The sequence below is a fragment of the Ammospiza nelsoni genome, chromosome Z, assembly GCF_027579445.1.
Source record: "Ammospiza nelsoni isolate bAmmNel1 chromosome Z, bAmmNel1.pri, whole genome shotgun sequence".
Lineage (NCBI taxonomy): Eukaryota > Metazoa > Chordata > Aves > Passeriformes > Passerellidae > Ammospiza > Ammospiza nelsoni.
Genome location: NC_080669.1, coordinates 39044055 through 39061394, shown reverse-complemented (window position 1 = coordinate 39061394; position 17340 = coordinate 39044055). Strand labels below are relative to the sequence as shown.

Here is a 17340-nt window from a genome sequence, read left to right as displayed (position 1 = left end):
AACCTTTTCCCAGAAAACTTGTTAATGTTTTGTCTTGATGCCAGTTAAGATATTTTTTGACATATCTTCACCCTACTTGACATATCCTCACCTCACTGACATCCATCCTTATTGAAAGCTAAGAAAGAGAGCTTGAATAAGGCCATTTTTGCATAGCAGAAATCATCCTTGCAGTGATTAAAGAAGCAATTTTTTATTTAAGAGATTTGTCAATTTCTTTGTTTGATTTCCCTTCATAGCACCTGCTCAGAACTTAGTATTTCATGAAATTTGAATATGATAATTATATTTTTATTTTAGTATTAAATAAATTATTAAACTAAAGCTTTAAGTTTAAAAATTGGAGTCTTTAATTTTATAAATAACATTGCTTAGTCACTTACTTCATCCTGATCTTGAAAATACCATCTTAAGAAATTTTTCTAAGTGTCTGTTAAATGTGATTTGCCCCACTGTTCTTTGTCTGCTTTCAAATGAGCCTTTCTTTGCAAGTAATTAAGAAAAACCAACAAACAAAAACCAACTTCACATTTGTTCTGTTTTGAATTCAAGTATTTGTCTCTGACCTTTGCTAAAACTTGTAAAATCACAAGGAGATAAGCATGAAAGAAATCATGTGCTGTTCAAGTACTTAAAGTCCAGAGAAATGCACTGAAGTAGAAAGGGGATTAAGAGAGGAAGGAGGGTGAGGCCAAGCCATTCTGTGTTGGTACAAGAAGGATTAGCAGGCAGACTGAACCAGGAGAGAAATTAGCCGTGCTTATTTCAGGTTAGACAGTCATACGACGTGCAGAGATAGAACAAGATCTCAGCAGTGGAGAGGTACCACGAAGAGAAAACAGGTACAATGCATGAGGAAGTATAGCTTTATTTTATGTTGGAGCTGGCACTGGAGAACAGCAAGACAACTGAGGGAGAACAAGACATATTAGTTAAATGCAGAAAAGGCATGAACCGGGGGAGGGAAGGAGGGGCGGAAAAAAAAGTTTCAGAAAACTGGTGCCTTAGGTTTTAGAACTTTGCGGCAGTGAAGCAAATGTGTCTGGCAAGTGTAAAATGTGAATGAACATTTTGGAAGGATTTAGAAATTAGTGAGCAAATATAGATCTACTTATTTGCTATCTTTCATGCAGATAATGAAAAGAACATTAGTATCTGTGGTCAGAGTTGTTTGCCTTTTCAGATAAGAGTGTAGAGTTAGAAGGAATTTTCTGGGATGAAACAGGTAGCCCAGAAATTTGTATCACTTGTTTTTATTCTGCTTTCTCTCTCGCTTCCTCTCTCTCTCCGTAAAGGGAACTGGGTGTTCCATCACAGGAGGGGGAAATCAGCGTGTGTGGACAGCCAGCTCTGGGAGCAAGCCGGCTCTGCCTGACCCGCTGTCATGCGGATCCCCACGCTGCTCCACCTTTCCCTGCCACTGCTTCTGACCATGTTGGGCCAAGCTGGAGCTCAGTTCCCCCGGCAGTGCGCAACTGTTGAGTCCCTGAGGAGCGGCATGTGCTGCCCAGACTACTTCCCTGTGTTCGGGCCCGGCACTGACCGGTGTGGCGTGTCCACAGGCCGGGGCCGGTGCGTGCCGGTGACGGTCGACTCGCGGCCCCACGGCCCGCAGTACATCCACGACGGGCGGGATGACCGCGAGCAGTGGCCCATCCGCTTCTTCAACCAAACCTGCCGCTGCAACGGGAACTTCTCCGGGTACAACTGCGGGTCCTGCCGGCCTGGCTGGACCGGACCCACCTGCAGCCAACAGATCAGCATAGGTAAGAGCATCAGGAACATGATATGGAAATTGCTCTTTGTCAGTGCTTCCTTCTAAATGGACCTAGTGGATTTGTTCTCTTTAAGGTACAAAATGTCCATTATATTTATTTAGCATTTTAGTATGTTGCTGAAGTGGTTAAGGCAGGTGCTAGAGGAGCTGTTCAGCATGTCTATAAATTACTTACACTTACTATCCATTAAAAGGAAGAAAAGAAACTTCCAGTCAATGCATCAAAGACCATTAAAGAATAGAGCCATCAATATTGGAAAAAAAAGTTACTAATTGGATTTGGGAGTGAAACAATGTATATAGGCACGCACATGTGTTTGTGAGTGTGTTTGGGAATAATATGTACCTCAATAGGTTTAATACCTTGTGACTATTTTAGCTGTTCTTTTCATTCAAAGTCCCTTAATACAATTCTAAACTGTATACCTGGTCTGGTATATTTTTACTGTCCTGCTGCTGTCAATATCTTTAAAAATATTAGTCATGACTGTGGACAGCTCAAATGAATCAGTCCAGGGTGTGGTAAGCCCTTCTTCAGTTCTCCAGTTTCAGTTAAGTCTAGCATATCACTAAACAGTTCTTTAATTTTTTTAAAAAATTGTTATGAAATCCTTGCAGGTCTGGAAATATATTGAAAATTATAGCGAAATTTAAAAAGACTAACAGGCCTGGGGACAGATCCTTGTTCTCATCTGAAAACCATCTAAATGGACAAGATTTCAATCTTTATTTTTAAATTTATACACTTTTAACTTCAAAGATGTTACTGAAATCCTGTAAAATCCATAATTCCCCCCAAAATGAGCAATAGGTTCTGTTGATATGTTAAACAAGAGCTCTCTAATAAAGAGTCTATTTCTGCAGAAATAAACACTGCACAAACATGTAGTGTTTATTTCTGCAAAAACAGAAATCAACACCAACTTTTTCACCAGATAAGGGAACATTCCATGGATGTAAGAGCATGTCCAAGAAAGGGTTAACAAACGACCACTTACCAAATCAAAATTTTAAAAACAATTCCTTAATAATAACTTATTGATGGCTATGGGAAAAATCTCTGAATTTTTTTTCCTATTCTTTGAGCTTCAAGAACTAAGCTAGAAAGCAGAAAGTATTACTTGTGAATTGGGCGTGCTAAGCCAGATTGCACTCTCTGAAATTCTCGCCTATTCTATTTTGCAATGATAACAACTCTGAAGAATAATCAAGAGATAAATGTTACACACAAAGTTGATGTAAAACTAGAGACAGGCAAAGAGCAGTTTTAGGTTATCTTCTAGAATATACAACAGCACATTTTACTTTTCTCACATTAAATCCTTTACAATGCATTAAAACACCAAATAAATCAGATACGTCATGCATGATAACATGAGTTTAAAAAGTGTAATTTAGTTTCCTCTTATGCTCTAGGTTTCCACGTTGAGGTCACCTCTTTTGCCCATTCACAGATCCATTGGCCCATCTGCTCAGATTTTAGAAATAAGTACTGGATTACTGTCAGTACATCCATACTAAATTGCTGTAAAATGCAGTTTGGTGTCTTCATATCTTCTCAGTTCATGACTAACTCTAATAATAGTCACAATTTTTTGTTGTGGTTCAAGCATATACTTTAGGAATGAAAATGTTAAGATGCCTATGTAAATCAAAATTAGATGGACAACTAGAGTTCTCCACTTGAAACACTACAAAAACACCACAAATCAATCAACCAACCCACCAACCAACCAACTAACCAACCAAAAAAACAACAAAACTAAAAACCCATCACTTCAGTGGTGAGGTTCAGTTCATGTCAGTTCAGTTCTGCAAAACAAAAAAATATGTTTCAGGATACGCTGTCCTTGGATGAAATTCATGTTTCAGGAAAGACTTTATTTAAATTTCTAAGAAGCTAAAACATCCCTCGCTGAATAATTTTTTTTAAAGAAACATAATTCACTTTTATTCTTCATATAGATTCATGTTGAAGATCTGTTGATTCTTCAACATAATTGATCAGTATCAACATAATTGATCAGTATCAACATAATTGATCATTAATTTGGACAATGAGTTATGGATTTTTACAGTATTTTTTATAATGACAATAAGTAAATATTGAAAAACAATTGTGAGGACTTCTATCTTTATCTTAGTCTAAACTTAGTCAGAGATTTTCCCAGACCAAGTAAAAGAAGGACTGAGGTGATCTGAACTCAGCTCTTCATGCTAAAACACTGCTATTTCAACAAGTCAGTTATCCTCCTTGTTTCACTCTCTATGTGTGGACAATGGCATTTTTTCATTATTTTGAGATGCACTGCTAAAAAGGACTAATATGTGGCAATTGTTAATAATGTCAGGTTAAAGAGATAAAATAAGAGAGAATCTCAGATTAAATAATACTGTACTGTGTAAAATTCAGAATAATTCACTGGTGAATCTGCCATTTTTCCTACAAAGCTTCAAGAATAAAAAAATAATTCTTCATTAAATTGCCAAACAGAGGGTTTCTGATTATTATAAATTAGTTTATAATCTTTATTTCCTGTTTATAGTCTTTATTTCCATCCGATATATTTAAGTTTACTTACAGGAAACTTAAATATATCGGATGAAGTTCTGAAAGGTTTGTATGACAAAGAGTAGTCTTAGTCTTTTGTCTAGCGAGATGGAAAGATAATCTGTAACAGTACTCTTAAAAGTATTAAAATTGCAACGATTGGAGCTCTCTTTTAATTTATTTCAGATTTTCTCAAAATAAGTAACATTATCTATTTATGCTCAGTGAGTTTCCCCAATAAAAAAGGGTGAATACTTGAAGAAAAAGGGGCTTAGCAAGAATTATTAGGAACACAATAAACAAGTTCTCTGAGATCAGGCTTCAGTGTCTATTACTTTGGTAACTTGCTTCTTCTGTATTATCACAGTCAGAAGGAATCTTTTGAATCTAAGTGCAGAAGAAAGGAATCGCTTTGTGAATGCCTTACACCAAGCCAAGATGACAGTCCATCCTGACATCGTTATTGCCACACGAAGACGTGAAGAAATATTTGGACCAGATGGCAGCACACCTCAGTTTGAGAATATCTCCATTTATAACTACTTTGTGTGGTCGCATTATTATTCTGTCAGGAAGACTTTCCTTGGTGCAGGGCAGCAGAGTTTTGGAGGAGTTGATTTCTCTCATGAGGGACCAGCTTTTGTCACGTGGCATAGGTACCATCTATTGCAGCTTGAAAGAGACATGCAGGTAAAGTTCCTGTAAATGTTTACTGGTCTTCATGCTATGTTCTGTACAGTTAAAGAACTTCACTCCATATTAAAATAGGCAAAAATGACAGCAGGTTTCCCTACATGTTGAAGTGATTCTGCTTCAATTTTAGTAACTGATTTGGTATACAAAATTTAATAGATTGCATTTAGGCTTCAGTCTGTTGCTTTTATTGAGATGTTTAAATATAATATTTTAATCACAGCAATAGAAAACATAAAATTTCCATAAAAATCTCATGAAAAAAAGATGTATTCTAGATATAAGACATTTTATTGGACCAACAAAGTTATTTTCAGTGGTGTTTTTAATCTCATGGCCAGTATTCTTGAATAATATTAACCAAAACAGCAGAAATTCTGAAGAAAGTGATAACAGAGATGGCTTAGGGATTCAGAATCACATTTAGTTTCTGTAACTGGTTAGAGAAATTAGTGTTTTGTTATACCCCATTCCATAAATCAATGATTCTCTTTTTTTTCCTTCTCTTATGTGGACCTATTCACAAAATGGGTATAGTATTTTATGAACCACCATCCTTCCTAAAAAAACAAGAATTAAGTTTTCAAGGTCAGGACTAAATAGTGTCTGAAATCACTTCAGTCCTTCCACTAGCTTTAATTGCTTTACATCAGGCTGAGGCACAAACTCCCTTCCAAGACATACATTTGTCATCAGTGGCATTTCTCTAAGTGAAAGCCCTGAGAAGTTCTATCTCTCTGTGATTTAATATATATTCCTATTTATGTCAGTAGACTTGATCATTAGTCAAAGTAATTTTGCCTCATTAACTCCAGAACTGTCCAACTCTAACCCATACTAGAGCCAAACAATGCCAATTGGAAAAGCTGGTGCCCCTATTCTTTCTATTTCCTTCAGTTCCACACCTATTTATTATGTGAACTACAAGCACTGTTTTCACTGACAGGCCATTAAAAATATTTGGAAAATGGGGTTTCAGCATTAATTTATGTTTCTTACTGCTCACAATATGGTTTTGTGGCAGAGGTACCGTCTCATTAGTGGGGGAGATCCATGATTCAGTTCAGTAGTACAGCTATCTTCTCTGCTGAACAAAGGTATCAATGTGAAAAACTACCAAAAGCTTCTACATGAATTTTACATAGAGGTCTTCTCTTCTATAAGGCAGGATTCTGACTTTTTACCAAGATGTATTTAGCTGTTATTTTAACATTCTTCTAGCAGTAAATATTATAGCTGTCTGTGTCAAACACATAGTAATACCATATTTATATGGATTAGAACATGCTACAGGACCCCACTTTTGGACTGCCCTACTGGAACTTTGCAACAGGACAAAACACATGTGATATCTGCTCAGATGACTTGATGGGAGCTAGAAGCAATTTTGATGTCTCTCTTATAAGCCAGAATTCAATCTTCTCTCAGTGGCGAGTGCTATGTGAAAATGTGGAAGATTATGAAACCTTGGGAACCATCTGTAACAGTAAGCATGAATGATGAAAGATCTCTTGAGAGAAAATTCTCTTAATAATAAATAAATATAATGCTTAACATTAGAGTTGCTTTTTCCAGCCAAAAGATCTTAAAGTGGTTTTTGAATATTCTTGATCCATGTTTCATCAGTCTGTTGAGATAATACATACTATCAGAAGCTTGTAGAAGAAGAATGATTAAATGCTTTGCCTTCCCTTCTTATGCAGTACCAATTCATCTCTTACACCATAAATAATTACATCTTGCAGTGTTATTTCTTAACTGAAGCTTAACATTTCTTCTGACTACTCCACTTATCACCTTCATGCCGTTCTCTTCCTAAAATGAAACATCCAACAAATCCCCATAATAACTACATGCACCATGTTTTGAATGTGAATAATACCACATTCTAACATACCTACCCAAATTAAAATAATTTTTAAAATACCAGTAAGTTCCTTCATCATAAGCCTCATCATGGAAATATGGGGCCAAAAATAAGAATCCCCCAATATTGGGTTAGTAATTCACAAAATTTTTTTCCCAGCTACTCTATCAGGACATCCTCAATAATGTTGGCCTAGGTTTCACCAGGAAATCACATGAAAGTCTGTAGAAAATTTTTCTAAATCACTTAGAGAACAACAAACTTCAGTAAGAAGCTTCTAGATGACTTTTTAAATCCTGGAACAGAGAATCCAGAACACAGGGCCCCATGAGCATTCTTTGCAAAACATAAGGAACTGACCAGTTCATTCAGTGAAAATATAATTTTTGAGGGACTTTTTTTGCCATGATTTAGTCATGAGAGCGATTCATTCTGTGGCCTACTGGTCCACCAACCTTGTTTTCTCTCTTCTTTCCATTTCCAGGTACTGAGGGTGGTCCCATCCGAAGGAATCCTGCTGGAAATGTAGCACGACCTATGGTGCAGCGTCTCCCAGAGCCTGAGGATGTTGCTCAGTGTTTGGAAGTTGGTGTATTTGACACTCCTCCTTTTTATTCCAATTCAACAGACAGTTTCCGTAACACAGTAGAAGGTAAACATGGCAAATAAAAAGAGCTGGAACAACTCCAAATAAGTCAGGGAGCAGACTTGCCACTTTTTCCTGTTGGAAGTATGAGTTTTGAGACAGGCTGTTGGACAAGAAGAACACATTGTTCTTAGCTTTAAGTATTAGCTCACTATTAAGTAGAAATAAACTCTATGTAAATTACTTTATAGCTATAGCTTATGTCTCTTAAAATACATAAAAGTCTCAAGAGTCTGCTGCTGGTATACTAAGTAAAAACTAACTTCAGTTCCTTGGCACATAATTAGTAAGTTGCCTTTGTTGAAAACACAGTCCTTGCCTTTGGATTGATGCTGCTGCATCCCTAAATGAAGGAAACAATGGCTTCTAGCAGTTATTCTTGGATCAGAATTAAAACAAAGAAAAGAAATGAAAATAAATTGAAAGCTGTGGTAGTACTTAGGGCAATAGTATTGAAATAGTAATTGAGCTCTGGGTACAGGATTTACTGCTAGACATGCTAGCCCTACTCTCTGCAACATAAAACTCTTGTTCTTCTATAAGCTCTGCACATTTAAAACTAAACTCTCCAACCCCAGAAGACACATATACACACACATACACACTCCCAACAGAAAAAAGAGCCTAAACATTTGATTTATACTGTTCAGACAGCATCCTAACAACTTCTTCTATACCTTATTAATCCAGAGCTTTTAACAGGAAAAATTACAAAGTGACAGTTCAAATTGCTGCCTATCAATACCTAGGTGTCCAAACATGGCTTTAAAAAATTAACTGTATGTATCCCTCCCTGGAACAATAGTCCAAAGCTTGAACACAGGACGAGTTTTCATGATGCTTCAGATCCTAACATTTGACTTGAGGATTACAAGGTTTTGGGCACAAGGAAAGCTACACTCCATCTTCACTGAAAGAATAAACAATATCAGAGCCTGTGAAGATTTCCAGTATGTGCTCCCAGTATGCATGGAAGTGATGTATGGAAACCTAACAGCTAGCTCATTAGAGTAAATGTCAAGATACATCTGCTTTAGTAAGCAGTTAAAAAACTCATGCAACTATGGTGAAAGATATTTAGGGCCTAAATATACACCTTTATTTTCATGCTATGTTGGCCATTTTTGTGGTAGAACCCAGCATCTTTGCAGTCCACATTCCAAGCATTCTTTCATAAAGGCTATTTTAATCTGAAAATTATGCATTCCAGGCACATTTCCCAAATGTCAGTAGGTAGAGAATTAGCTACCCATTTGTTTCAAGCAAAGCAACATAACAACATGAATGCATTTCAGAGAAAACAAAAAAGTATTAATCTGAGATTGCAGCTTCCAAACAAAATCTTCACTGTAATTTTTGTTTTCTTCTTTGTTTGCATATTCAGGGTACAGTGATCCTTCAGGAAAATATGACCCAGCAGTCCGAAGTCTTCATAACTTGGCTCATCTATTTTTGAATGGGACAGGAGGGCAAACTCATTTATCACCAAATGACCCCATTTTTGTTCTCCTGCACACATTTACAGATGCTCTTTTTGATGAGTGGCTGAGACGGCATTCTGCAGGTAAGATGTTCTCATGGACAGAGGCAGGATGGCTGGTTGTCAGTCTTTGTAGCCACAAAAACTCAATTCCTTCTTTTGGGACAGCAAGATGCCCCTAAATTTAGGAGAGAGGATTGGAATTTCAAGAGTTAATATTGTTAACAAAGACAAAGTAGTAACAAGCAAGCTCTCCTCCTCACCCCACTGACATCCAATTGCAGACCACTCTCTGTGAAGGGACCTGGACAGACACAGCAGCCACAATTCAAGAAAACAGTATGTGGCAATACACTGCCTCCATAGAGCAAGGACATTGTAACTCCGGAATGATATTCCACTGTTGTGTGGAGTAAATAACTATTTTCTTCTTGTCAAAGGAAGAACAGGTGCCATACACATTCATTTTCACCACCTTTGTTATATACTACCAGCATTCAATAACCATCACCATATTACTTCTAAAGGAAATAGCTACCATTTCTGCCCTTGCTTCTTTAATTCCAAAAAGAACAGAAAAAGGTAATACAGGAGAAAATGAAAAAGTGGGAGAAAGGAACAACAGAAGGAAGGATTTGAAAGGAATGAAAGAAAAAAAATAAAGAAGGAAGGAGACTTACATCAGTGGGCTAGGGAAAAACTCAATCTAACCCTTATGTCTATGCATCATGCAGCAACTGTATTCCTCCACACAATGCAGCACTTTTATTCTCCTAGGATAATCTATACTCCTCTTCCTTCTTCTACAGAAGGCAGCTGTTGCTGCACAACTGAGCCTTCTTTGTGCAGCTTCCACAACCTGCCTCATTGAATTTTCTCACATCAGCTCTCAGAGAGCAATTTTATCCCCTTGTGGTTCTTACATGATCTATCGCAAGATTTGGCATCATCTTACCACAAAGTATTTTCTTTCTGTTATGTTTTAAGTTTTGTTGTTGCTGTTGTTGCTGGTTTGATTTGGTTTGGTTTGGGGATTTTCTGTTTTGTTTTGATTTTTATTTCAGCTGACTTTCTTCTGATTTAGCATAATGTTGCAAAAAAAAAAAATCCACTGGAATTTATATCAACTGTCCTCCTGTTCATCACTGCTACAATCAGGCAAAGCAAGAATGTAGAAAAAAGTCTTTGACATATTTCTCCTTTTCCAAGTGAGAAGAAGCAAAAAGCCCAACACAGGCAAAATTTTTAAAAAATTTGCTGGCCATTTCTGTTCAAAACCAGAGATAACACTAGTGGCCTTGGTTTTGGACAGCATAGAGACTCTTACTTTATATCTGCCACACCAGGAAACAAATCCTTCTGGAACAACTGAAAAAGAATTCTAGGGTACTCAAAACCTTGAGTTGGAAAAAAAATGAAGTAGTGCAATTTATTTTGAATTTATTTACAGAAGTGTGATTTGACTTTCAAATATAGATATCTCAACATACCCACTGGAGAATGCCCCTATTGGACATAATCGCCAGTACAACATGGTGCCATTCTGGCCTCCAGTAACCAATAATGAAATGTTTGTTACTGCACCAGAAAACCTGGGATACAGCTATGAAGTCGAGTGGCCAGGTAAATTGTGCAGCCTAGATACTTCCTCTCCTTTTTTTCCTTCATATCTTTGTCTCTTGAAATTTATTCAAATTTCACCAACAATATTTGCTGTCTTTGTAAAGTCCTTTGTCTCCTTTCCTACCTTACTTTCCAGATGTTTGCTTAGGATTTGGTATAACTACTGGTCAGAGACTGTTCCACCATGAAGTTCCCAGTACCCACCCTAATTTTAGGAGAAGTCCTCATTTGGATCTTAACCTTGCAGAATGTCCTCATTCCTATGTCAAATAGATTCATTAACTCACTGGAGAGAATGCAAATCCTCACAAACAAGGTGGCAGAAGAAAGGTCCAGAACCGATTATAGACTGAGGCAAGATAGACTAAATCTTCTCATATTTTTGAACAAGAATTATCAACCAAAATTTTAATTACTTCTACTCCCCAACTCAGTGAATAATGACAAATGCTGAGTTCCAGTCTGAACTTCAGGTATTCATCCATATTATTTGACTTTCTTTTATATCTTTTCCTTTTGTTTTCCCTCTTTTAGGTCGGGCTCTCCGTGTCACAGAGATGATAACTATTGCAATAGTGACTGCACTGGTTCTTGTTGCAATTATCTTTGCTGCTGCTGCATGTATCGTACGTGTCAAGAAAAATAAAGATGACTTGCATCAGCCTCTTCTGACTGACCAGTATCAGCACTACTCAGATGATTATGATGGCATACCAACACCAAGCCAGTCTGTTGTTTGAAGAGATGGCACTTTTTTGCATCTGACTGAAACTGGGGATCTTTTTGCTTTATTTCATAAATGGTGGTCATCCACCTGCTTTAAAATAAAGAGCATAAACTGTCAGCTGTCTAAGTATGTTTCCTTCAGGTTTCACTTCCACTTTCATCACACCTAGGTGTCAATAAGATGTCTTTGCAATGCTAATTCTATGTTGATTATAATAGAAGCTTTCAAGGGTCACTTGCAAGCCTTTCCCATGCATATGTCTGTAAAATTTGCCAAGCATTAGTTTACTTGCCAACAGCCAATGTCATCCGACTTCATCTAACTTTTATACCCAGAATTCTTTTATGAGGTACTTTTGTGAAAAGGTCAAGTCTAGAACATGACAGAAGGAGAATATGAAATACAAGTAAGCACCTTGGCTAGATGAGTAGAATGTGTTTCAAAATAGTCATCATGCCAGACAGAAAGTGACAATGGAAATCTGAGGACAAGGGTATATTTGAAATATAACTTTATTCACAACATATAGTTATGAACAAATAGCTGCTTTAAAGTGGATCTGTGAAAAGATATTCATCGTCAAAGCCACTCCAGTATTTGGCAACTTCAAACAGGCGTTCAAACACAGCTGCCTGCAAGAGCATCCAGTTGAAAGGACAGATGGCAAAAGCCTTAGCTTAATTTTTATTTCTTGACACTCGCTCCCTTCCTCTCTTCCACTATCCCCACTGCAGAGCATTCTCCCCAGCAATGAAAGACCTTGCTTCAGTTGTCTCATGCTGGAATTTAAACCCCCTCTTGTACTTTGAAAGAAAGCCCTAGGCATTAAACTGTAGAAGAGACTTGGGAAATAGCCTTAAGCAGTGGTTGTTGAATTAATTCAACACAAGTCAACAGGAGAGCAACAAACTGACACCTGCCTTTACAGCCTGAGGTTGGGCTTGAGGAATCTGGCTTCAAGCCTCACCTCCTCTCTCTCATCCTAACTAGATACCAATAAATCATCAGATTGTCTTCCTGTGATGTGTTATTGAATCTAATTTAGGAGTCGCTAACTGACAACAGGGATGTTCCTGGTTTCAGGCTATTGAATGCACTCAACTTTAACTGAATGTTACATCAAGATGTCCTTTGTCTCTCTTCTGTCTAAGCCCAGCTTCACAGAAATGGCAAGTGACTCGGACTGAGCTCCTTCAGTCTGAGGCAGCCCTTCTGGACATAAGTTACTAGGTAGAAGTAGGAGTCACACGCCATGCTGACCTCGGGGGTTATGCAAACAAGAAGACAAGTACTCTTGGCTAGGCAAGTAGAAGATGGGTTATCAACTCAACCCACTTTACCAAGCATGACTTGTGGAGAGCAATAAAAATTTACACATATAACTGATAATGAGAAAGAAAAAATCCACCTCTAGTAACTATGGCACAGTTAATTAGAAACAGGAAATTTTTGTTGTACTCTTGTGCTCTAACTTACAGTCTAGCCACTAAGTATTTCACATATGCAAGCAACAGCTTATGTTCCAACATAAATACCTTTTCCTGCCATTCTTTCTTGTACTGACTAGCAACTTGAAAAGTCATCTACTTTACTGATTTCAGTGGATTAAAGTAGGGTGATGCAACATAGTTTGGATTGGGGTCAAGAGACCTGGTTTTTATTCTTAGATGTTACTGACCTGATGAATGTTCTTAGCTTGCACATTTTTACCTCTGTGACTCATTTGACTAATTTATATTCTGAGAAAAAATAGAGTTTCCTTTCTGAAGCGCTTGTACTTCAATGAGTAAAAAAGCCATACAGAAGCTTGACAGGAGAAGGAAAATGTCAAGGCAAAATCAGATTTTGAGAAGAGGATGTTAGCCATTAAAGCTGTTCAGTCCTTAAAGTAAAAGCAAACACTCATGCTTTGAGGAGGGCACAAGTCTTGAGGGTCAGAGATTAAGACAACTGCCTGCTAGTTACAGCTGACACATCTAAATGAAAGAAGCACAGTCAACTTTCAAGGCCAAGATAAAACAAAAGGGACAGTACGCCCAGGAATTAGAGAAGGAAGAAAAGGGGAGAACTGTGTGCTTTACCCATCCTTGCTAATAGCCTCATAAGTTCTTCCTTTGGTCACTATTTGCAGTAACTTGAACTATGTCTGGGTGTGGAGAAGTTCCTGCCATTCATTGAAGCTGCCCGGTTTTTGTTCCTGAACAAATATGATGGGGAAAAAATAGCTTGGATTTGAAATCTGAGATGGCTAGCATACGAAAAAATTAAGAAAAAACCCCATAAAAACCAGAAAATAGATTGCGTCATAATTGCAGACTTTAGCTTTTCATATGAGGACAAAACAAGTAGGAAAGGTCAGAAGAAGGGAGGAATGGAAAATGTGGGGAAAAAATAACTGAGAAGTCCTAGGTTCAGCAATCATGAAACACATGAGATTACTGAATAAGAACTGATAATGACACTAAAGGGAAAAAAACCCAGAGACGTAATTGCTGATAGATCCTCTTTCCAGAAAAAATTATATGTCTTATATTATATACCATATTAATATTATTTTTACTTATATTGCAGTGACTGTATCAAAAAAACAAAAGCACAAAAAGCAGTCAAACACGCAAACAATTTAGACCTCTTAGACATTCCCTACAATGGGGATATTAATGAAATTTGCATTAATTTTCCCTTCTTAGCTCCTAAGTTTGGTTTTCAAAATTTATTTCTCTTACAGAAAAACAAATTAGTAGATTAGTAATGAATTCAAATAGTGAAATAGTAATTCGCGTTCTCTGGTTTTTGTAAGATGAACCATGCTTCTTGAACATAAAGAGTTAAAAGCTAATGGAATGACAGATAGAAACTGCCTAACAAGACAGGAACTAAACGATACATCTGCATCAAGACAGAAGATAATATTCATCCAAGAGCCCAAAACTAATTTACGAAATTGTAAGTTCATCTGTAAGGTGTCCGAATAATTTTATCAGGTCACCTGGCATAGTGTGCAATTGGCAGTAGAAGTATATTGTGAGGGATGGAAAGTAAAAATGTTCTGTGAAATTACAAATTTATTAAATTAAACTCAACAGCAGACAGCCTTTAAAACAAATGATGGAAATACAATTTGGATCTAACATGACAGATTTATCAAAGTTAGACAATACTAGCCAGCTTAACACCTTTCTGAGGTAAAATAAACCAAAGATGTTATTTAGGAATTATATTGACTTTGAGAGCTTCATAAAATGCCATGTGCTAAAGCCTGAAAAATTAGGAATTGAAAGAGGAAGTGTATGGACTGGGAAGAGAATTAGTGAGTGGAGAGGTAGTGATGTATTACTGAAAGATGTACCAGGGCTAAAGGGCTAGTTCCTGTAGCAGAATTATGAAGATTGAATCAGCCTCATTTGGGTCTTTCAAGAGAAATTTGATGCACAAAAATGCACTACATGGATGGTCATCCGCTTTAGGACAGTACTGGAAGAGAACATACAGAGGCACAATGATAACCTGCAAAATACTTTGTGAACTTTAAATTTGAAGAAAGATGAGAGGGAGCAAAACAGCACAGCAATGATATCTCCTCTCTTTCCCTAGATTCCAGTAAGAAGAATTTCTATTCCACATCCAAACTTTTCCAGGAAGGAATGCAAGTATTGCAAACAAGTTTGCAACAGCAAACTCAATGCCACCAAAGTGATACTTGAGTGAAAACAGCAAAGGGAGTTGGCCCTAAGATAGAGCATTGTTCATTCAATAAATGCACTGTATATCCTGAAAGTTTAAAAGATTCTGTGAGCTTCCCCCAATAAAGGCAACATCTGGGGCAAAAAATTTCCTTATACATTGGTATTTCTACATGAAAGAAAAGACTTTCAAAGGCAGATTAAAGAATTTAGTGGAAGTTGCTAGGTGATTAGGCTGTCCAGTTAACATCCTCTTAATGGTGGGTAGTAAAATAATAACTTGTAAAAACTTGCTTTGGGCACAAAGCTGAACTACTTTTTTAACTTAGAGAAACATTTCCAGAACTCTCACCTCATCTATGTGTGGGAGGCTTAAGCAACCCTTACTAATAATAGCTTTATTTACAGATAATTAGAGTGAACCCCAAAACCAGATTTATTGCCAAAGTTTATTCTGATTGCCACTTGAATATTTTTAGTGTTCAAAACATGTCTACCAGCTAAATATTTGACTACCAAAAGAATAATCTGGCAAGGGAGCCTGAGTAAAACTGAGATGTTTACGTTCAAAATGTTAATTTAAAACAAAATGTATGGATCTCGTCTATAGCAACTAAATTTTAACTCAATATCTCATTTAACCTCCAGTTCAGAATGAAAGTGCTGGCCTTAGCAAATGCTTTGTCCAGGTAAAGTGAAAGAGAAATCACTTTCATAATATTTGCTTCTTGGTGCTCACTGGAGAGAATTAAATGAGCACAATTTCAACAAAAATAAACCTTGAATTGATTTCTGTGTAGATTATTAAACATAGAACATATTTGCATTGTTTTGTGTCATCCTCCCAAACCCACCCTTAATACCCAGAGTATGCTTAGGTAAGGCATTTCCAATTACGATTATGTGCATCTCCGTTCCCTCTCCACCCCTCATCTGCTGGGGGCAAAGGACAGGATCTGAACAGTAATTTTACAGTATGCTAAATTTTCATGCACATAGAAAATGACTCCAAGACCTTTGGCCATCAGCCAAGAATGGATTCAGATTTTATAATTCATAACAGCTCTTTGAGAAATAAGACTGGTATCTTGCTAAATCCATGCCCCTGGTTCAGTACAAGAGGGACCCATGGTTCTTGCTTGAAGCTAAAAAATCTGCAAAGGAAGACATAAGCAATGCTGTAGAATCTACCTACCTTAATTTGAGGCTGACCTGGGGATAGGATGACTGCCTAAGAGAATTTTTAAGTTGACCATTCAACCTGTTTACCACTGATGTTAAGTTTTATTTTGCTTCAGTTCAGAAAGTTTCAGAGAAAACTACTGATATAGATAAAAGACCTTATGTTGAAGAGAATTTCTCCAAATAAAAAAACCTTGAGGGAGAGGAGAGAAGATTGATAAAGTGTTTGTATCGAAACTGAAAGTTATCTTGTAGCTGAAATGGACTCAGGGCATTAAGCCTGTAGTTTGCAGGAAGACAATATTTCTCTCTAGAACAGATAATATACTACAAAAAAAAACCCCCAAAAACTCTAAACCAGAAAACCCTTCAAACCATAGCGTGGCATCCAAGGCCTCCAAGTGGAATTTTATGTTATTGTAACACCTTATACAAATAAACATACAGGACTACTTCTCAGTATGAGCAGCATAGTAAATACAAATAATGAAGTAAAACAAAATAGCATTGGCTGATTGAACAATTATGTCTATAATCAAAAGTATTTTTTAATTTAAATGGGGGAAAACATCACCCTTGCTAACATTTACTAAGAAACTGCATTTAATATGTCCACAAAGCATATGCGTTGTATAAAATAAGGTGAATTTTACTTCCCTTTTCTAGTAGTGGAGATTTGGGGTCAGAGAAAAGAGTACTTCATACTTCAGCTTCCCACACACAGAAAATGTGTATTCTGTTCAAAACTATCCCAAAATTATTTCTGACTCAGAGGACAATAGTCATAAATGTTAATTGTGGCTCTTATCCTTCAAGTGTTAGTGAAGTGACAGGAAAAATAAAACTATTTTTCTGGCTATGGAAGATAACATAAGGCAAAATGACAGACAACGAAGGATAATGACATGGAAAGCAGAGTGCAAACACTATTCTTCGTAATCAACCAATAGTGGATATCTGTAAAGAATTCTGTAAATCTTAACATCTCAGGGTCGTGTCCCGTATTATCCTCAGGGGTTGTATTTTCTATGATTCTATAATTTTACATCCCATAGAAAAGGAGTCTTAGCTTTGACATTTGCTTGAGCCATGTAAGGCTGCAGGGGCTTCC

At 37.0% G+C, this 17340-nt stretch overlaps 1 protein-coding gene across 1 annotated transcript; it reads left to right on the top strand.

The window, feature by feature from the left end:
- The first annotated feature begins 676 nt into the window (after nucleotides 1–676).
- On the top strand, nucleotides 677–11411 carry TYRP1 (tyrosinase related protein 1). The gene is made up of 8 exons (XM_059492497.1): nucleotides 677–842; nucleotides 1296–1766; nucleotides 4696–5018; nucleotides 6303–6507; nucleotides 7373–7540; nucleotides 8919–9098; nucleotides 10491–10637; nucleotides 11172–11411. The coding sequence occupies exons 2-8, from the start codon at nucleotides 1385–1387 to the stop codon at nucleotides 11375–11377; spliced, it is 1611 nt and encodes a 536-aa protein (XP_059348480.1). The 5' UTR covers nucleotides 677–842; nucleotides 1296–1384; the 3' UTR covers nucleotides 11378–11411.
- The last annotated feature ends 5929 nt before the right edge of the window (nucleotides 11412–17340 follow it).